This window comes from Macrobrachium nipponense, chromosome 21, assembly GCF_015104395.2.
Source record: "Macrobrachium nipponense isolate FS-2020 chromosome 21, ASM1510439v2, whole genome shotgun sequence".
Taxonomy (NCBI): Eukaryota; Metazoa; Arthropoda; class Malacostraca; order Decapoda; family Palaemonidae; genus Macrobrachium; species Macrobrachium nipponense.
In genome coordinates, this window is record NC_087212.1 from 40,711,738 (window position 1) to 40,734,951 (window position 23,214).

At 39.7% G+C, this 23,214-nt stretch overlaps 1 protein-coding gene across 1 annotated transcript in view; it reads left to right on the top strand.

Annotated features, from left to right (window-relative positions):
- The window catches only part of LOC135197954 (INO80 complex subunit B-like), a 43,411-nt gene that overhangs the window by 19,921 nt on the left and 276 nt on the right, over window positions 1-23,214 (top strand). Inside the window, exons 2-6 of the mRNA XM_064225247.1 lie at window positions 8,614-8,815; window positions 11,260-11,413; window positions 11,685-11,820; window positions 12,170-12,270; window positions 14,187-14,362. Of these exons, the coding sequence (XP_064081317.1) occupies window positions 8,614-8,815; window positions 11,260-11,413; window positions 11,685-11,820; window positions 12,170-12,270; window positions 14,187-14,362 (769 nt within the window). The remainder of the gene's footprint in view (window positions 1-8,613; window positions 8,816-11,259; window positions 11,414-11,684; window positions 11,821-12,169; window positions 12,271-14,186; window positions 14,363-23,214) is intronic.

The following is a 23,214-nucleotide window of genomic DNA, read 5'->3' on the forward strand; positions in this document are numbered from 1 at the left end:
TCAGACAACCACACTTCGAGAGGTTTCATCAAAACCTCCCCTCTCGCTCTGACTGCTTTTCGACTATCGAAAGACGTTGTCAGAGCGAGAGGCTTTTCTAGTAAAGCAGCAAGCTCGATCGCTAGAGCCCGGAGAACTTCCACTATCCGGGTTTACCAATCCAAGTGGGAAGTTTTTAGAAGGTGGTGTAAGTCAAAGAAGTTGTCCTCCTCCAGTACCTCTGTAGCAGAAATAGCTGATTTTCTGTTATTTCTGAGGGAAGAGTCGCAGCTCTCCGTAGCCACGATAAGGGCTATAGAAGTATGCTATCGGCCGTCTTTAGGAATAGAGGCCTAGATTTGGGAAACAATAAGGATCTGCATGATCTGATTAGGTCGTTTGAGACCAAGAAGTCTAGAATGACTTCTCCCCCTAACTGGAATCTAGACGTAGTACTGAAGTTCTTGGCTCAGAGAGATTTGAACCCCTACATTTGGCCTCGTTCGTGATATAACGAGAAAATGTTTATTCCTTTTGTCACTGGCGACGGCAAAAAGGGTTAGCGAACTGCACGCCCTTAGTGACAAAGTCGGGTTCAATGTAGATTCAGCCATCTGTTCCTTCAAGGAATTATTCTTGGCGAAGAATGAAAATCCTTCGAACCCCTGGCCGAGAAACTTCGAAATAAAAGGATTATCGGGTCTCGTCGGCAGGGAACCGGAGAGGTCTCTTTGCCCGGTAAGGGCATTAAAGTTTTACTTAAAGAAAAAGGAACAGTTTGGGAGGTTCTAGACAAGGCCTGTGGTGCTCAGTGAAGGATCCATCAAGACCTTTGTCTAAGAATGCATTAGCCTTTTTTGTCAGGAACGTAATTATGGACGCTCATAAAGGCTTGCACGGACGATTCTCTAAAAACTCCTGAGAGTAAGAGCTCATGAAGTGAGAGCAGTGGCGACGTCTCTCTCTTTTCAGAGAAATATGTCGCTGAAGAATATCTTGGAAGCGACATATTGGAGATGTAATTCTGTGTTTGCGGCTCACTATTTGAAGGACGTGCGTGTGACCTATGAAAAATGTTTTTCATTAGGTCCTTTTGTGTCTGCGGGCACAACTCCTGGGTACAGGAGCTTACAACAATCCTTAAAATTTTTTTTTTTACTACTTAAGTCTAATAGATATGTTCTAGACTTTCTGCTGAACAAGTGCAGGTTGCCGCACAAGCGGCCAGTCACTTCAGTTTTAGTAAGGAACTCTTGTGATATCTTGTATTAGATAAAATTTTTTTTTGAAATTATTGTGTGCTTGTGCATTGTGGTTTGAGTTACGGTTGTTGCGAAGAGTTGGGGATAACTCTGAGCAATTTTTAATACTAACATGGTGGTTAGGATCAGGTGGTCGGGATTGGTTGTATGCTCCTTAATAAGGTGTGTTGTCATGTCAAGTGGAATCAGCACCCATTGACAAAGGTCCTTTTTGCAGGCTCTGCCGAGTAAGTGGATAAGGACCCCCTTCGGCAGACCCACAAGAATTCTTGGCCATAGATCACATATCTCGCTAAAGTTTTCTTTGAGGTGAGCAGACTACGGGGAAAACACCCACGAAGTCTACCACCTATCAGGTAGGAACCAAGGTTTTTATTTTATACCTACAACAGATGTTGTTTACCTGTCTATTCTAGTAGTAGCTGTCTCTTACCCTCCACCGAAGGGTGCCAATCAGCTATGATATATCTGACAGGTAAGTTGATTGGTATGAAAATGATATTGTTTTATAATACAATAAAGTTTCATAACATTACTTACCTGGCAAGATATATTACGATTAGGGCCTCCCACCCAGCCTCCACACCGCAAGGAGACAGGTGGAACAGAAAATATATGGAGTAGAAAACGGGAATGGTTCCTAGTCCTGCCACCCAGGGCAGGCCGGTAGATCACCTGACCTACCTGTAGTGAGTGGCGCGAAATTTGAATTTCTGTCGGGGACGACGGAGTCTTAGCTATGTATATATCTGCCAGGTAAGTATGTATGAAACTTTATTGTATTATAACAATATCATGTTTATTGATCTTACTCAAGATTGCAGCTGTAATCAGCACAATAAAACAACATTTTGTTGCCTATATTAGTGAAAGTATGAAACATGTTATTCCCGGGGTCATGGTTTGAATTGAATTCATTTTTACCTTGTACTAATCGGTGGTTTTATCCTTACTGCCACCACAACTGAAACTCCACAGTGCTTATTTGATTGTAATTATACACATTATTGGTGTTAATCCACTCCAAATTGCACTTGAACCACATTGCTGTTCCTGGTTCCTAAGCGCTCACTCCACAAACACAGTTACGACAGCAGACGACGACACTGTTTATGTTGTGCAAAGCTTTATTCCCATAATTGTTTACTTTACTCATTATTTAGTTTAACTTTACTTTGTTACTTCAAAATATTTATTTAATTCATGTCTATTATCCCTTTTTTGCAACCAAATTACCCCAAAAATTACAGATATTTCTAAAGTAGATACAATCCAATGTTTTTAACCTTGTTGTACATCTGGCTGCCGAAAACCATCACGGAGCAGACGACAATTAGTGGATTATATATTTTTTTTTTTGCTAGCACTTTCCATTGATTCAAGTCTATATTAGTATTTTCATTTTTTTAATAACTGTATGCCAGAAATAAACATAACCTTTAATGTTTGCATGGTAATAATGGCAAAATCATCATTGCCACATTAGTGGAGCTTCACACATATGCTGATGCATTATCATAAACTGTTTCCATGAATTGTAGTTGTCATAGTAATGCAATAATGATAAAATTGCTTTAATATCTATGTATATATACTTCCAATACATAGGCTAATTTCACCATTTTCTATATTTTGTGTAAGTCTTACACCCAGTTTGGAGGGTGAACACATACCAATTGGCAATAGAGAGAGAGAGAGAAGGGAAGGTGAAGGAAGGAAGAAGGATAGGGGTGGCGGTGGAAGTAGGGGGAGAGGGTATGTGGAGCTTTTTACTGCTGTGTTCGTATCCATTTCGGGATAATGGAGTTTTTGTCTCTTGGTACAAGGACAAGTGTTGTTATTCTTTACGATTAGTGATTCACGATACCCTTATAAATTACGGCACTGGGTGTAATACACTATAGCAAAATCTCGTTCTGATACGAGTGTTCGTTACAGAAATATTGCCAAAAAACGTGCTTGCACTGTCTCTGAAACCCATAGTAGGTATTGCTGCTTAGTTGTCAATCAAGTTTTTTGTAATCAAGTATTTTTTACAAGCTAGCAATTGTATAAATTTGTATTTTTTCAATCAAAACATATGCTCCTCAAAGCTAACTTTCCTCTTTTAACGACTTTCTGGTCATTGCAAATTCGGCCCCATTAATTTCTTATGGTGCGAAAACAGACAGAGGCCCAGGGAGCGAAAGCGATTGTGTCACACTACGGCGGTAATCCGGCAGTAAAACATCTTCATATATCCAAAAAGTAAATAATAAAGATATATATGCGCATTACGATTATAACAATTACACAAATAGCTGATAACAATCTGCATGAATAACTGGTAAACTGTTCTGCAAGAAAGTTGAGTATAGCAATTAATTTACAATAGGTACGAAAGTCAAGATGTCGTGACGTCATAATACAGGACTTAAAAAAACGTTCTAATTCCAAAAATAATTACTTAAATTTGAATCAGGAATCGAGTTACATTTTCAATAAAGAATATTTTCAAACTAATCATCATAAATACAGTAGTGCCTCGAGATACGAAATTAATCCGTTCCGAAGTGCCCTTCGTATCATGAGGTTTTCGTATCTTGGACCACATTTTACATGTAAAATGGCTAATCCGTTCCAAGCCCTCCAAGAAACCCCAGTAAATTTCATAATAAAGCTAAATAGACTTATAAACAATGAAATACTACAACAAATTGGACCAGTTCCAATAACGTAACTTAATAACGTAATGCAAATTAACCTGTAAATAAAGTGTATTAGTGTACATGGTATACAAGAAATACTGTACGTAAAATGTGGAAGCTTACCTTTCGAGTGAGGCTATCTCCGAAAGTGGCGGCAGAGGAGGAGGAGGACAAACGGCAGATACGTACGTGCATACACTTAACTTTACGAAGCACATAAAAAAAGTAAGGAAAACTAAACTAAAATTTACGAAACACATTAACAAAACTGTAATACTTAACTTTACAAAAAACTAAAATTAAAAAAAAAATTTATTTTTTTTTATTTTTAACTTTTATTTTTTACTTTTTTTTTTTACTTTGCGTAGGATTTTTTTTTTTTTTTTTTTTTTTTTTTTTTTTTTTTTATAGAATTTCAACTTCATCACCACTTTTTCAACTTTCAAAACTTCGTTTTTTTATCACTTGGTTCTTCCTTTTTGCTTACAACTTTCTGTTTTTTATCACTTGGTTCTTCCTTTTTGCTTACTCCTGCTATTGCTAAAGGCCTCTTTAAAAAATAATGATCCAAGGAAGATTGCTTCTGCCTACTTTTCACAATGTTCCTGAAATGACTCAGGCAAACGTCATCGAACTGCGCAAGCATATGACCTGTGTGAGCCTTTTCGGGGCGTCTTTTTTCTATAAACGATTGCACTTTATGAAAAGCGGCAATCTCCCACAAGGCCAGCGCGTAGTGTTCATTAACGGCTGCCCGTCTTGATAATTATCTATTAATTGTTGCACCTCATGACTCTGTTGGCCCTGGTGTCCATCAAAACCCTGTTCAAAAAAAAAAAACCAATGCTCTCCTCTGCAACTGATTTGGGTACTTGAATGTTCAGCTGCTGACCTTTCAACTAACTGAAGTGCCTTGATATAACTGGTTATGCATGTTGTAAATAATGATTGGTCAACACCCTCTGTTCAGCAGGAGTGGAGATTCTACCAACCTTGCAAAGTTTCCAGTTATCCCATGAGAGAGACCTTGATCACTTATCCCATGTGAGAGATCTTGGTCACTTATCCCACGAGAGAGATCTTGGTCAATCATATCATATATGTCGTCACTCAAGAGGTTCTCTTTTCCTTTTTCCTTTCTGTGAAAAGAAATGAAGAAAAATTTTTTTAAAAAATACACATGACACAAACACCATCACAATGTCAACTCTGACTTGTAGATTCAGAAACAGTTGACGATCCCGAAACGAATACCGCGTGCGTACGATAACGATGCTGGTACCGAGTGGCCGAGGCACGCCACCACATACATAGATGCATGATGGGAGGGATGCTGGCCAATAGGAGAGAAGGATCTCATGGCCGCGACTAGCATCAGGAACCAATGGGAGAGCAGGAGGATGGTGGCGAGTCTACTAAGTTGGCGGCGCGCGAGTTTCAAAATTGTTATCGGTGGTTCGGGCGAGTCTCAGACTTTACAGAAACCTTTCGTATCTTGAAAACTTTTCGTATGTAGAGCCGTTAAATTTTTCGTATTGGCTTTCGTATCTCGAGTTTTTCGTAAGTTGAGCCTTTCGTATCTCGAGGTACCACTGTATGTAAAATATTGATGTTTTATTTTGCTATTTATTTAAATAATTATCTAGTGCACGCTTCATCGTCGTCTTCTACCAAAACAGTAGTTTCCTTAAAAACTTCGTGGCCAGGGACCGTTTTCCAATTGTTGTGATGAAAGTGCCCCAGCATCTATGGGTACAAGTGGTGTGTGGATTTATCACAGGAAATGGGAAGGTTGTTGACACAAGTGACTCCGCAAACATCGAGATGGCGTCAATCTTCTAAGCTATTTAATCGTAAGTAAAAATTTTGAAAGAGTTTTGGTGAAGTTTGCACTGCGTTAGCCACCCTTTTCATTACCCTCTGTTTAAAGCTTTAAATTTGGCCTTAATTTCTAACTTTGGAGAAAATACTTACTTCGAAAGGAGAATAGAGGTCTTTAGCTCCGTCTCTCACCAACAACAACTTGCAACTGATGACCATCTCCGGTGTCAGGATGCGTTATAAGTACGTTTTTGGAGGGTGTCCAGCCGTGACCGTCGGTGTGTTGGGCCAGTCCATGCTGTTGTTTACCCTAGGGTGCTGTGCCCTGGCCTGGCCTGGCCTAGCTTGGCCTGGCTAGAATGCGAAGTGAGGTGTCAAGACTTAATCGTGGGGGCGAAATGCCCTGATTTGGTTTGGGCATGGCATCTGGGATTAGGTTATGGAGCGCAGGCAGAGTAGGGAGACAGGTAGGCGTGAGAAATCCAACTGTGAAACAGGACCAAAACCTCATGTTCCTAACCTAACGTAGGGTGCTGTGCCCTGATCCAACTAGGGGGCTTCACCCGCAAGTAACACCGAGTATCCCTGTCTCCCTCCTCTGCATACTACCCAAGGTTAGGTTAAAGTAAGTTTGTTTGGGTTATATTCCTTCATAAATGTCTTCTAGGCCAAAGATTTGGTTAAACTTTATCATGGCAGTGTTGAAATAGAATATGTATAGGTACGTGTATTATAAAATTTGCTTAACATTTTATTTGCTATGTCATGTAGCTATCTGAAATATATAAATGATCCAGTTCATCTTACACTGGCTTATAAGCAGTCATTTCTTTGTTTACCCATAATTCCTGGAACAACACAACCAGGAAATGTCAGAATGATACAACTAATACAGTGAAAATTGGTGTAATTTCCAACAAAACTTGTGAATCTTTAGTCAAAAAAGAAATACATAACTAGAAAACATACAAACTTAAGCATTATTCTTTGAAGAATACAATATTTAAACATCTACCTGAATATACGCATGTTTGTCTGAAAAACATCTACCTGAATATACATGTTTATCTGAACTAACATCACTGAAATAATAAATGCACCATGTGGTCAAATGTGTGAGGGGACAATTTTGGAAAGCCCTGTTTATCTACCTTCAAAGCTTTTAAACTTCATTTTACTTTTCACAAGCATTTGTGTACACACTATCATCTGCACTATGAGGTTTGTGGTCTGCACAAATAATTTTATAGAATTGTAGCTTTCTAAGACTAGAACTGGGACCCTGTAATTCATAGAACCCTCAGTATTTAGCCATCCTATGATGACTTGCAATTAATGAAATTAATCTGTAATAAACATACACTAATGCTTTAAGAAATCCACTACATGCATTCCAATGGTTAAAAACTTAAAATTCAATAAACTCACCATTGCAAAAAGGATGAGGAGGCTTTTTATTGTGATTAACTTTCTAAATTGAAGTGGCACATGCAGAGAAGTAATTTCATCAGCATCTGGAAAAAGAGAGAATAAGATTAAATTTAGTATGGGCAAAGTATATTGGATTATTTTAATCAGAAAAAAAAAAATATGTAACAGGTACAATGTTGGTGGTGGCATATAGAACTCAGCTAGTGTAGCTTAGTGTACAAGGCTTACTCTGTATTTAAAGGTAGTAGTCATGATAGAACCTGCAGACAGTCAGGAGTGATTTAGGGGGGAACTTGTGGGATGACTAGGGGCTTTTATGTCAGATCTAGGCTGCTACTCTAAGTAAAAAAAATGGCAATCAAAGTAATTTAGGATGTAAATTTGCAATACTTAGTTGAAGTTAAGGATACAAAATGCCCTTGGTTAGTCCATATTGCTCTAGGTGGCAAAGAGATTTTTAGTTAGGTTAGTGTCTTCTCAGTTTAATCCCTAGACAGGGTCCCTGTTTATAATGAGCCTCCTCTGGCTGTTTATTGAGGCTTGGGGCAAGCACTGAATTGGGTTCCACCACCCCCTTTAAACTATTAATTACTTTAGGTTATTTTTGCGTATTGTATGTATAAAAGAAGAGAATTTTGAGCAGGATAATGGCTACTAGCCCATAGAAGAGAGAAACGAGTATGATGAGTGGTATATATAGGCCCGGGAAGTTAAAAATTGTCATTTAGAGATTATTGCGAAGCTTGACTATGAGTTACAATGCAGGAGTTGTAGTTCCTTGTTGGATGCAAATCTGTTGTAGGGGTACATTATTAAAATTATACTATTCAGAAGGTGAAACCACAGGGGCTAAAGAATATGGTGTTCATTGGGAAAAAGTAAGAGTAGGTAAAGAGAAATACGTAAGAAGAGAGTTCCACATATTAATACAGAAAAAAATAAATTTATAAATAAAGACTAGCGCATCACTGGGTTCCGAGCTTGGGCGATGACCAACATCTGCCTCGTATACACACGAGTTGCCAGATTCCACAGATTCCTTATTTTACAATCTTTGATTGTTTTTAACCTGTTTCCAGCTAGCACTAGAAGATCCTATTGTTAAGACTGAAGGTTTGTTAGCTATGAAAAATACAAATAGATTAAAAATTTGTCATTTAACATTCAAGGTTCACTAAAGATCCCAGCCACAGCAACTCACTGCTGCCTACCTGTAAGGAAGTCTTTTAAGTAATCCTAAAATATATCCACCTACTCCAAGATTCTGAAGTTTATAAATAGTAAGTACCTTGTGATATACTTCATTAAAAGCAGTAACCACAGATGTTTACTTTTTCCTTGACCACATAGGGTATTATTTTTTCAGATGTTAAAGTATACTGTAATTCATATATCATTGTATTTCATTTTGATGATTGCATTTTCTTTTTCAGGACTAATTATGAATGTAGTAAAGAAGCCAAAGAAACAACAAGCACAAGAAATCATCCAAGAAACCGAGGAGGAAGTAGAGAAGATTATAAATGTAGAAGACTTAGAGGATGTAGATATATCTGTTGTAGATGACATTGATGATTCACCAAGTCAGAGTTTAAAACTGAAGATTAAAATACCAGAATCTTCCCCTGAGAAACCGTAAGCAACTTTTCCGGTCTAAACTTTATTTTGTTGCCATTGAGTATTTCATGCTGTTATTGTTACTAATCCAAAATCACTGAAAGTAATTTTTAAAAATAAATATTGCAGTTGAAAAGGGTGATACGGTACAAGAGTAAAAAATATTTCAAGTGAAGTGCTGGGTTATTTTAGCAATTTTGTTTGTTTTTCATTGTAATTGGGTAAAATTGACATCACTAGTACATTACTTTCTCAATATTTTCAAATCTTTCACATTTTGATGGATAAAGCATGAGACTTGTGTCACGTTTGTCATATCTGGCATATGGTAACAGTCAGAGAAACTCCACCAGTTTGCATTAGCCTAATCCTATCAGTGCAGTCAGCGCTCCATATAATGAAGAAGAGAAGACTCCCAAATTGGTGACATCCAGAAACCCTGCCGCTAGTGATGCCAGTCATTTTAGTGTTTTCATCTTGAGTAAATATCTCATCGCTACTCTCAGTTTTGGAGGACTTTTCTGCTCATTTTTTTCACTCATAGTACTTCCATTCTTCATTATTTAAGCTTTTTCTTCTCTGCCTTTCTGGTTTTTTTTCCTTGGAGAAGATTAATGACAAATTGTGTTTCCTTTCATTGGAATTTTTAAGTGTCAGTGTTGAGAACTATTGTACATACAATTGTTCATTTGAACTGTGGTTTATTGTATACAATAAACCACATGTAGTTTATCAACATTTTCTTGATCTATTTTGGTCAAGTAACGTTACTATTACAAGTTTCTCCTTTTCTTGTGTATTATTAGATCTTTTTTATATTATGTATATTGTAACTAGAATGGAATGGAATATAAAATTTAGGCCAAATGCTGGGACTTGAGGTCACTCAGTACTGAAAGGGAAATAGCAAGTAAAAAGGCTTGAAAGGTGAAACAGAAGGAAAACCTCCCAGAGTCACTATGAAAAAATTGTTAGGAGAGGGTGGAAAAGAAAAGAACATGGAAGAGAAAAATGAATGGAGGTAGCAGTAAAGGGAAAAATGAAAGGGGTTTGGGCATAACTAAGGGGCCCAAAAGCGATGCTTCAAAAAATCTCAAGTAATGCCTACAGAGTATACTGTAATTGTCATAATAATTTATTAGAAACTGCATTTCTTGCCATGGTAAACATGGTATTTATCTATATAGGTATTTTTTTTTACATGAACTATGTATATTGTCGATGTAATTTGTGGTAACCATGGCTCCCAGATTTGCTTGCTGGATTTTAACCTGAAACCTTTGAAGACTGGTAGCATTTGCACTAGCTGCTTTACAATTCATTTAGTTATTATAAGTAACAGAAGCACTTATCTAATAATAGGTTTGGTATTTGTTTACATAGAGGGCCCTCCTCCTTGCCATTGTTGTCATGTGGTAATTCCCAACAATACAGGAAAGAATGGAAGTCACTGGTAGCACTAGGGTTCCCTGGTATGTGGCCATGGGGAGTATTCTTCATTATACTGCATATTTAAGTACAGTGGACCCCCATATTTGTGGGGGATGCATACCAGAAACCCCCCCCCCCCCAAATTGCTGGAATCTGCAAATACTTAGAACCCCTATAATAAAAATGCTTAAGACTTCCCATTTTGTTAGTTCAGACTCAAGAAAAACCCACAAAAAATGATTATACCTGTTTTTTTTTATAGTTTTCTCACAAAAAATGCATTTAATTGTGAAATTGATATGAAAATATAGTAATTTGTGGATATTTTTCATAGAAAAATACTGTGAATATGCAGATTTCCTGTGAATAATGGGTAGATATGGTCTATAGAAAAATCCATGAATGCCGAGAACACGAATACGGGGGGTCCATTGTATATGCGCACCAACTGGTTTACTATATTTTAATTAAATTTTTTATTCCACCCAAAAAATTTGGTTCTCCCATTACTTCAGCAACATAGCATATAAGCTGGGGGCTTATCTCTTGAAGATCTTGTAAGGGTAGAAATATAATCTACTCAAAACACTCTTCTCAGTCACTTGCATTCATCTGGATGTATGCTTTACTGTGCTTCAGAATACTGTATCCCACAGAGGGATGATGTTAGTCATTATGTGTTTGTATCCCTAAGGAGGATGAGAGTAACATTACCTGTCTCACACCTGCATGTTTTTGTCTGTAGGACAATGAATTGGATTTTGACACTGGAGCTGCTTGGTTTTGACTAGTTGTAGTCAGCAGTATGAATTTATGTAGTAATATAAGTTTTTATGCAGCCTTGATACATGCACTACTTTAAAGAATTTGGAATATCCAGTTTTGGGGGAATATCTGCATGTGGGTGGTTGTATTTTTGTTCAAACATTTCCAGTAGTATGCTCAAAGTAGAATGATGTATCAAACATGGACAGACTAATGTGGTTATTCTTGAAGTAGTACTTTATTGCTCTCTTTATTTGGTTTTGAAGAGGCACTCCCAAGTCATCCAAAACAAAACCAGAGAAAAGCAAGTCATCTGGCAGTAAAAAGAGTGGCAAGAAGAAAGAAGGTAAAGGGGATGATGATACTGACAGCGAAGAGGAGAGGTGGCTGGATGCCATTGAATCAGGCAAATTGGAGGAGGTATGGGAACACAAATATACTGCTTTAATTTGGACATTCCTAATCATATTTTTTTACTTAATGGTGTCATTTCTGCAAACTTAGTTTTTGAAAATTCATACATATGTTCTGTTTTGGTAACAAGGATCTCTATGGATTCCTTCACATCTAGTCTTAAAAGTCGTGAGGCAAGATCACTCTCAAGTTAAATCAATGAATAAATATCTTTTAACACATTATTTGTACTTAATTCTTTTGTTTGTATACATAATTACATCATTCACTATTTCAGGTTGATGATGAACTGAAACGCATGAAAAATCCCAGACTTATGACAGCGAGACAAAGGGCTATGCTTGAAAAGCGAGATGGCCCAGATGACACGTTTCCTATTATTCCTGCTGAACCACTGCTTTCATTGCCATCTGGTACATGAAAATTTTCTTTGTTGTCAATCACAGTTGTAGATGAAAGAAAAAAAAGCTTTTTAAATTTTTTTTATGAATACAGCTTCAAATCTCCAAACATCTAGTTAGTTCCAAACACCTAGTTAGTTTTAATGGTTATGGTAAGATATAAAATTGATTCATTTGAATCATGATTTAAGGAGTAATGTAGAAAATTGATTGTACTCTCTCATATGTTTTGTTAATACTGGTGGCAGGATTAGGATTATTGTACACAAGAAATCTCAGACTTGGTAATGCTAAATTTTGTTTTCATTGAGTAATTGACTGCCATGTTCATATTTCAATTTTGCTCTCATTTTCCTCCCAGGGTTCAAGGAGAAAGTAGTTACTGAAGAAATGCTTGCAAAAAAAGCCATCAAGACACAGAAGAGAAGAGAACAGGCACAAGAGAAGAGAGAGGAAGACAAGGTATGTTAACCTATGCTCAATGATACTGTTCAAGGAAGTGGTAAGGAAGAGTGCTTTGCATAAGGAAATACACTGGTTTCTTTTGTCAGATCTCTCCTAGCATCTAGGTATATAGTTTCTTAATTTTCTTTTATGTTGATGTTAAGTAACATTGCTTTATAAGGATTGTTCTCTAAGTAGTGCAGTATTCAGACCTAATCTACATTGAAACTACTGGTACTTTTGGAAATAGCAATGTTATATACCCATTGAGAGTGAATTACTCATGTAAGGCAGGAGGCTGTTAATTTACTCATTTTTTTTCATCCTAATAATACTCCTTTTTTCAATGCAGCAGTCAGTAAAGTACTATAGGTTTTATACTATTACTAAGTATTTTCCATTGATTGGTTGTAAGAATCATGTTGTTTGTTTGTATGGTGTTTTTAACGTTGCATGGAACCAGTGGTTATTCAGCAACGGGACCAACAGCTTTACGTGACTCCTAAACCACGTCGAGAGTGAACTTTTATCACCAGAAATACACATCTCATATGAATTTTTTTTTTTTTGCTTTGCAAATTGAAGCATTTTGCTTATAGTTTTGCTGACACTTTCCACAAAAACCATTTGTGCAAGTAAACTGTGGTGATTTTATGTACCTTTCCTCAGCAGTCATAATATTTTATTTAACCAGATACCTGTAAATGATGAAGGATGGCATTATCATGTAATAACTAATTATTTTTGGGATTTTTACAGCCTACATAACTTGCCCCATCATTCCATAGTCCAGTTATCTTAAGAGAATACCATTAGTATTTAAAAAAAATTTCCATGAAGGTGTCACTACAGTGTTCCTTGTCCCTCCTCCCTCCAAATTCTTCTTCTTAATTCAAAACAAAACTCATGTTAAGCCTCTTTGATATTTATTGGTTTTATTGACCCTCAGTGAATTGATACCCTCACGAGTAGTAATAACAGGTTTTGGGTGGTGGACGGATTCCCTCTTTGTGAGTAACAATAATATGTCCCATCGATGGGGGGGATTCGGGCAGGAAAGAGGTGTCATTACTTTCATAGCCCATGAATTCACTAATGGCAACTTTTAGACTGACTTAGATGAGAGACTGGGCAGCTCAGGAGCTTAGTTGTGATCTTGAATTCAAGGGAGGATGTACTGCCTCTCTGTCTCACATGTTTTTTCTATAAATTTGCACATAAATATACCAAGGGGTTGCTGTTGGTTTTAGTTCTTATATTTTATGATAGTATGTCAGTTATAAGTGTAATTTTTGCAAAGAAATACTAGAAAAAACATGTATAAATCCAAAAAAGTTACTGCACCTTTGTTCTCAGTAAATTTACGCAAATATTTTTCAACAAATATGCATAGAATTTGTTACTGATTTTATTTTTTATCTGTTTTGATTTATGTGAGCTGTGATTATAATTTTACAAAATAAAATAAAATTACTTATTAGAAAAACATATATGTATAACTTACTAAAATTATTTTAGTAAGTTATACATATATGTTTTTCTAATAAATAATTTTATATTATTTTGTAAAATTATAATTACAGCTCACAGCTCACACATTATTTACGATTCTCTTATAAAAGAGACTCCACAAGGGGTTGTAAATAGCCATTTACTACTTGTTGTGGAAGGTAGGAAAATTTTTTTAGACTTTTTGTCATGCATCATGTGCATTTGCATATCTTCCTCTTTCCATTGATGTGCATTTTTCTTAAATTGGCTGACCTCAAAGTTTCCCTGGCCTGAGGTGCTGTATATTGACTTTTTACCCTGGCTCCTAAGGATTAAGCCACCATACAGTAGAGTAATGATATGGAATTTCTTTGGATTTTGTAGTGAGCTGGTCAAGGCTGATCAGTGAAGTGATATTTTGTATTTTTATCCTCCTTCCACAGAAAAAGACAGTTGACCGGCTGTTAAAAAAACAAGATTCAAAAGTCCAGAAGTATAATAACAGAATGAAGTTCAATAAAAAGGAGATTCCCATGTACACCTATGTCAACAATCAAAATATGATATCAATATCAGTCCCCCAGTCTCTTGAGTTCATCATGAATCCACAAAGTGAAAGGTAAGTTTTTAAAAATTTACCATAAAACTATCATAATTTATGTTAATATTTCTGGATGGTGATCTGCATTTCGTTGCTACAGCTATTTGATATAATTATGAGACTGGAAGAAAGCCCTTATTAGTTTAGCTCCCTTGTGGTGTAAGTTTTACACTAGAAATCTAGAGAATTGTTGCTGATGAATTTCGTCCAAAGGAAGCACATGGTAGTAGGTGGCTTTCATTATTTACAATATGGTGGCATACAAAAGGCATTTGATTTTCTAAAGCCCAAAATATCCTTTGGGTATTAAATTTTAAATTGAAGTATCAGGTAAGCTAATGTACAGCATACAGAATATAACTTGCCCCCCTCATTCCATAGTTCAGTCATCTTAAGAGACTAAAAAAAAGCACCTCGTCTAAGTGGCATACAATTACAGCTTTCATGGCACTAAAGTTCATATCACATTTTCCACAACAAAGCAGAGCTGCAGGGCAGATTGGCATGTGGAATTTCCTCCACAAGTTATCCAAATAAAAAATTATTATTGTGTGCTTCATGAAAAAAGGAACAATCTCAAAAATTAAAGTGAGATGATGTGACATTATTGAGGGCATAAAATAATAAGGTACGCTTATGGCTAGATTGATGAAGCCTGAAACATGCCTACTTCATCCTGCTGATGTAAGCTACAAGATTTCTCATTTAGAATTTACAGTATAGTAAAAAAAAATATACCACCAAATATTTAGCATATTTGTGACATGTCTGGCAGTAACAAATGTAGTCAAAGGCATAGTAACACTGGTCTGAAAACATTGATAAGATATAATTTGAATGTATTATATCTGATTAACTTGGTTGTCTTGCAGACTGTTATTGTGAAATATGGAATATGTACATTTATTTCATATAGTATCACTAATGTATACATCACCTCTCCACTGAATCTTTAAATATTTTCCGAAGTCTTGAGCAGTCAAGAATTTTAAAATTTAAGATAAACAGATTGATTTATATTTGGTTTGTAGGTGCGCTGTATATATTTGTGAATAATTTGTTTGTCTTTCACTAGTTTTTAGATTAAGAAGTTTACCAGGCCTTTATAGTCTCTAGTTATACATTTTATTCATTGTTCAATAAAATCTACTCTTTTGTAGTTAATAAACATAACATTCATTTTTGTACATGAACTTTCCTGTCAGACATATACTTAGCTTACGTCTCTGACGTCACGACAGAATTCAAAACTCGCGGCAAACGCGACAGGTAGGTCAGGTGATCTACCTTACCCGCTGATGGGAAGCGGGTGTAAGAACCAACGTACCTTTCTTGTCAGATTTTTTCTGTCGTCGGTGTCGACCACACCTGTTGTCGGTACCTCTTGACAGTTGGATTCTTTTCTCGTTTTCGGCCTGGATTGTTTCTACGGACTTTTGGTGAAGTACCCTATCTTTTGGCCTGGCATTCGCGATTTGTGGACCGTTATTTGACTTTTCTTTGGATTTTTCTTTGGATTCATGATGTCTGATGTTGATACTAAGAAAACTGCTATGTTTAGAGTTTGTTGTATGACTGAGTGTAAGGTGAGGCTACCGAAAGCTGCGGTAGACCCTCACACAGTATGTTTGAAGTGTAGAGGGAATGAATGCACCTTTAATAATCCTTGTAATGAATGTGAAAAGCTGAATGAGGATGAATGGAAGTCTTTGTCTTCCTACTTGAGGAAGCTTGAAAAGGATAAAGTTAGGAAAGCTTCTTCTAGGAGCAGTAGTAGATCTCGTATTAGCGAGTTGGATATAGATAATCCTATTTTAGAAAGTAGCTCCTTTGTCAGGTTTTCAGCTCCCTGGCTCCCTGCACCGAAGCCGAAGATGCGCCTTCGGAAGTGACCTCCATGAAAGCCATCATTCGCAGTATGGAGATGAAAATGAAACATTTAGAAGGTAAGAGTGATTCCAATAGTGATTTGTGCAGTGATCCCAGTGCAGTGGAGGGTGCGTCTGATCGGCTCCCTAATGCTTCCAGGCCTAGACCTCTTCCAGACTCCCAGTCCCAGTGGAGGAGGAAAGTCGAAAGCCGCAGGAAGGTTAGGGAGCATCCCCACCGGTCAGGCGTCCCCTCGGTAGCTCCTGTTGATCGTTCCCAGGCTACCTTGGATCGCTCCAAGAGAGAAATCTTGCGCCAATGCTTCTCGTCTTCACCTTCGCCTTCTCCTAAACGAGGATGGAGCTCTTCGGAAGCCTCACGCCCTTCGAAGAGAGCCTGGAACGCTCCCTGCGCCCTTCCATCCAGCCCTGAAGTTTTTTCGGAAGAGCCTGAGGTGGAAGCGAAGAAACGTAAGAGATCTCTGGAGTATCGTTCCCCGAGCAGAGATCGAGCCTCGTCACCTGTTCAAGAGTTTGTGAATTCTCCTGCAAGGGTGTTGGCTAACCTTCAGGCGCAGATTTCGGCTCTGGCTGGCTCTCTTTGCGTGTCGTCTCGTCGTAGGAAGGACGTCTCGCTTCCTGTAAAGAAGTCCAGGCTCCCCTCTCCTGACTCTCGCTATTCGACGGAAGCGGCCCGCTCGCCTGTGCGTTCGGAGTCTCGCAGGAGACTTTCTGCTTCGGACAAGATCCCATCTGCGTCCAAGCGCCATTCGCCTGACAGACAGGATGTCTTTGTTTCTCCTTCGGACAAGGAGCAGGCTTCTCGTAGGAGATCTTCGCCCTACAGACGCTCTTCTCGAGACAGGATCGCTTCCCTTGATAGGCACCAAGAGCCTAGTAGGCGCTACTCGCCTCGTAGCCGCTCCTCGTCTCGCCTCCACTCTCCTGTGACAAGCGCCCTAAATCGGACAGGCGCTCTTCGCTGGACAGGCGTCAAGAGCCTGTTAGGCGCGTTTCTCCTGCCAGGCGCTCTTCACCTGACTTTCACTCTCCTCGAGTCAGGCGCCGAGATCATGGCAGACGCTTCTCCCCTGGTAGGCGCTCGTCGCCAGAGAGCCTCTCTCCTCGTTTCAGGCGCCAAGAGCGTGGTAGCCGCTTCTCTCATGGCAGGCGCTGTTCGCCTGGTAGCCGCTCTCCTTTGGATAGGCGCCAAGAGCCTGATAGAAGTTTTTCTTCAAACAGGCGCTCTGCTCCTGACAGCCGCCTTACTCCTGTTAGGCTCCAAGAATCTGGGAAACGCCCTCCTCAAGACAAGAAGGATTTTGCGAGTAGGCAAGTTCCAGAAGTTTTGTCTCCAAGAGTCAAACCTCACTCTTCTAGAGACTTTTCTAAAGGTAGCCGCGCCTCTAAGGATCATGAGGGCTCTTCTGATGACGATAGAACAGGATCCCTCGGAAGAAGAAGGACCAAAAGACTCCTCTGTTTCCTCGTATAAGAGGTTAACAGATTTGATCCTTCAAGAGTTTGGAGATATCCTTTCTCCTGTGGCTCCTCCTTCTCCTCTTTCTTTGTTCTCCACTTCGAAGACTTCGAAGGTTTCATCTTGTGTAAGGATGAACCGACTATTTCAATGAAGAAGGCACTTAGAGGTTTTGGGGAATGGCTCCTTGCTAAGGAAGAGAAAGGCAAGACTGTTTTCTCTTTCCCTCCGTCTAAACTGACTGGCAGATTAGGATTCTGGTACGAATCAGGGGAACCTTTAGGCCTCGCTCTCCCTTCTTCTGCTGACTCGGACTTCTCTTCACTGGTGGATTCCGCTCGTCGATCTGCCCTCCTGTCTGCCAAGACTACGTGGGGGATGAACGAACTTGACCACCTACTGAAGGGAATGTTCCGAGTCCTGGAAGTTTTCAACTTCCTTGACTGGTCTTTAGGAGTTCTGGCTAAGAAGACCCAGACCCCGGATTCCCTGTCTCCTGAAGATCTTAATTGCGTCCTCACTTGCATGGACAAAGCAGGGAGAGACGGCTCGAGTGAAGCCTCTTCACTGTTTGGAGCCGGAGTGATAAAGAAGCGGTCGGTTTACTGTTCGTTTCTCACGAAGGCAGTTTCACATGCACAACGGGCCTCACTTCTTTATGCTCAGCTCTCTCCTCTGCTTTTCCCCAAGAAAATCATTCAGGATGTCTCAAGTGCCCTTTCAGCCAAGGCTACTCAGGACATGTTAGCCCAGTCGGCCAGGAAACCTCACTCTGTCTTCCAACCCAAGACCAAGAAAGAGACTCCTCTGAGGCAGGAGCCCTTTCGAGGAGGACCCACTGCCAGAGTTTCTTCAACCAGAGGATCTAGACCTTTTAAGAGAGGTAAAACCTTCTCTAGGTCAATCAGAGGCAAGAAATAGCGATCAAGGACTCCAGACATCAGCGGGTGCCGAGACTACTTTGAAGATTTGCCAGACGTCTGGGCCCACAAAGGGGCAGACAATTGGTCCCTATCGATTGTCAGCAAAGGATATCTCATTCCCTTCTCGTCAAGGCCACCATTGACGACGACTCCGAGGGAGTTGGTGGCCAGGTACAAGGACCCCATCATGAATCAAGCCCTTTCTCTAGCAGTAGATCTGATGCTAGAGAAGGAGGCTATGGAACTAGTGGAAGATCCCCGCTCTGCGGGTTTTTACAACAGGCTATTCCTAGTTCCGAAGAACTCAGGAGGATGGAGACCGGTTTTGGATGTAAGCGCCCTGAACGTCTTTGTGGAAAAAGAGGAAGTTTTCCGCCATGGAGACGACTTCCTCAGTGTTAGCGGCTCTTCGTCCAGGGGACTGGATGGTGTCACTAGACCTTCAGGACGCTTACTTTCATGTGCCGATCCATCCTTCATGGAAGTATCTGCGATTCATGATGGGAGGAAACATCTTCCAATTCAAGGCCTTGTGCTTCGGCCTGTCGACTGCACCCTAAGTTTTCACGGGGTTAATGAAAAACGTGGCGCAGTGGCTACATTTGGAGGGAGTGAGGGTGTCGCTTTATCTCGACGACTGGCTAATCAGAGCAGAGTCTCAAGAAAGATGTCTGGAGGACCTTCAAAAGACCCTTACATTGGCAAGTTCTCTGGGACTTCTGGTGAACTTCCAGAAGTCTCAATTAATCCCCAGTCAAGAGCGGATCTATCTGGGGATTCGGATAGTTTCTCTGGCTTTTCGGTCGCCAGAGAGGATAGCTCGTTGCTACAAGAAACTAACGACCTTCCTAGAGAAAGATGCATGCACAGCGAGGGAGTGGATGAGTCTGCTGGGGACACTCTCCTCGTTGGAGCAATTTGTTTCTCTAGGAAGGTTGCATCTCAGGCCTCTACAGTTCTTCCTATACCAGAACTGGAGGCGTCTCTCCCTAGATCTGGAGTTCTCCTTCAAGATCTCAAGGGGAATCAAGAGGGACCTTCGTGTGGAACAACCCACTCCGTTTTGTGGAAGGAATGTCTCTTTACATGCCAAACCCCAACCATGTGTTGTTTTCCGACGCGTCGGAAGCAGGTTGGGGAGCAACGCTCGGGACGAGAAGTGTCAGGCACCTGGAAGGGGGATCAGGTGTCCTGGCACATCAACAAGAAAGAGTTGATGGCAGTCTGGATGGCATTGAAAGCCTTCGAGCCCCACGTCCGAAATGCAGTAGTTCAGGTCAATTCGGCACAAACAAACACCACAGCCTTGCGTAATAAAAAACAGGGGGGGACACAAACACTCCTTCTCCCTGTACGAAACAGCAAGGGATCTTCTGCTGTGGTCTCAAACAAGGAAGATCTGTCTTCTCACCAGATTCGTACAGGGAGAAAGGAACGTCAGGGCCGATCTCCTGAGCAGGAAGAATCAACTCTTGCCTTCCGAGTGGACCCTCCACTCAGAAAGTATGTCAAGACCTGTGGAGAAGATGGGGGCAGGCCTCACATACGACCTCTTTGCAACAGCAAGGAACGCAAGGACAGAACTTTACTGCTCCCCGATCTCAGACCCAGGAGCAGTATCAGTGGATGCGTTTCTCCTAGATTGGACAGCTCTAGATGTCTACGCCTTTCCCCCCTTCAAAGTACTGGACAAAGAAACCCTCAAGAAATTTTGCTATCTCGGAGATGACAAGAGTGACGCTAGTAGCTCCGTTCTGGCCGCCCCCCAAGATTGGTTCACAGAGGTACTGGAATGGTTGGTGGACTTTCCAAGAGGCACTTTCCACAAAGGACAAGATTTGCTCAGACAACCCCACTTCGACAGGTATCACAGAACCTCCCCGCTCTCAATCTGACTGGCTTTCGACTGTCAAAAGTCTTGTCAGAGCGAAGGGGTTTTCGACAAAAGCTGCTAAGGCTATCGCCTCAGCTAGAAGACCTTCGACCCTTAAAGTCTACCAGTCGAAGTGGGACGTCTTTCGCCTGTGGTGCAGGAACCAGAAGTTTTCCTCTTCCAGTACCTCTGTGACTCAGATCGCAGATTTCCTAGTTTTCCCTCAGAGAAAAATGCAGTTTTGGCAGTATCTACCATCAAAGGCTACCGGAGCATGCTGGCTGCAGTGTTCAGAACATAGGAACTTAGATCTTTCGAATAACAAAGATCTGCATGATCTATTAAGATCTTTCGAAACTGCCAAGAAAACTTCGAACAAAGTTCCAAGTTGGAATCTGGACGGTGTTCTTCATTTCCTGAGGTCCTCTAGGTTTGAGCCACCACAGTTAGCCTCCTTCAAAGATCTTACGAGGAAAGCTCTGTTTCTCATGGCTCTAGCATCCACTAAAAGGGTTAGTGGAGATTCATGCCCTAGAAGTAAGGGTAGGTTTCAAAGGAGATTCCGTGATTTGTTCCTTCCTTCCTTCGTTTTTAGCAAAGAATGAGAACCCCTCAAATCCTTGGCCAAGGAGCTTTGAGGTTCGTGGATTATCTGCCCTAGTAGGGGAAGAACCCGAAAGAACTCTTTGCCCTGTTAGGAGTTTAAAATACTACCTTCAGAAGAAGAAAACCCTTAAGGGCATGAGGACAGGACTATGGTGCTCTGTAAAGGACCCCAGCAGACCATTGTCGAAAAATGCGCTGTCTTTCTTCATTAGAAGTCTAGTGAAAGAAGCACATAGATCTTGTAATGAAGAACATTCAAGCTCCTAAAAGTCAAGGCTCATGAAGTGAGAGCCATTGCCACTTCCTTGGCCTTTAATAAGAATATGTCTCTTCAGAATCTGATGAAAACTACATTCTGGAGATGTAATTCAGTATTCGCCAACCACTACCTTAAAGGACGTCAGTATTACGTATGACGAGTGCTTCGCATTAGGCCCGTACGTATCGGCGGATTCGGTGCTGGGGCAGGGGCAGCTGGAACATATCCTTAGTAGTTTTTTCCCTTGTTTTTGGTAATTGAGTTCATATGGTTGTATGAAAAATGATGCAGGTAGGCATCTTTTTTCGTTTCGTAATACTAATAACTTTAGTTTGGTTAGGTGATCGGATTTGGTTTGAAGCTCCCTGCGTTGGTAGTGGACAGGTTCTGTCAATAGAAGAGGGCAACCCCCCATTGACATGATCCGACTTGGATTCTACTAAGTAAGCGGATATCAAGTCCCGTTAGTAGACCCAAAGAGTCTTTTCAGCTGTAGGTCACGCCCTCGCTGTAGCTCTTATGGCTATGCAGACTAATAGACAGTACCTATGAAGTCTTCAGCCTAAACAGGTAAGAACCAAGGTTATTTTTATCCTACAACAGGTGTTGTTTACCTTTTCTTTGTTATTTTCTGTCTTGTACCCTCCACCAAGGGTGTCAATCAGCTAAGTATATGTCTGACAGGAAAGTTCATGTACAAAAATGATATTGTTATTTTACAATAAAGTTTTGTACATACTTACCTGGCAGACATATACTTAGCTTATGTCTCTGACGTCACGACAGAATTCAAAACTCGCGGCAAACGCGACAGGTAGGTCAGGTGATCTACCTTACCCGCCGCTGGGAAGCGGGTGTAAGAACCAACGTACCTTTCTTGCCAGATTTTTTCTCTCTTTTACCTGTCTCCTGAGGGGAAGCTTGGCGGGCCATCAATCGTATATGTCTGCCAGGTAAGTATGTACAAAACTTTATTGTAAAATAACAATATCATTATAAAATCAAAACTTTACAATAATTAAATTACAAATGAATGAATACAAAATGAAAAACAGGCTAGGATAGTGTCTTGTGTCTAGCAGTCTTAAAGGTTCCATATTAACATTATTTTACTGTAAAACATATGTGAATGCTAAAAAAGTATTATTAAATAAGATGAATGGTATGTGTATTTGGATTCACCAGGTCAGCCTATGAATATGTACAAGAATTTTTACTTACTAATATTTTGGGACAAAATTTGGGGTGGGTCGTCAAACTGGTTTTTTGCATGGCACATTACAAAAACTTTAATTTTCGTGTGAATTAGTTTAAGGTTAGGTATTTATCATACATATTTATGCACCTTGGATTGGGTTGTTGTGATGTAGTTGTGCTGTGGGTGCACTACTTATTTCCAAAAGTAATGTAGTTATAGCATAACACAAGTTTAGGATGTTAAAGGGCTTGACAAAACAGAGAACTCTTAGTATTAAGTTTCCCCTTTTCAAGAATAATCACAAATGTAATAACAGAGTGTATCAATTATTGTAATGTTGAATAAGGAGAGGAAAGTTAAATCAGATCCACATCACTTCCAATTAGGGTCCAAAAGTGACTGAAACCTTATTGATTGTCGATGTTAGTAGCCATTTTAAAAACCAATAGGCCTTATTCCTGTTGTTTTTCAAATGTGTAATTGCTCTGAAGTTTTTTATTTTTTTGTCATTCCTTGGCATAACATTCACCCAAATTCATTGTGTGATAAGGTTATTATTGTGTTTATTGGGTCATGTACTTTTTAATTTATTTTAATGATTTTGAATTTCATGGCGTTAATTGTCAAGAGAATAAAAAATTTACGATTTTAATTATTTTTGCC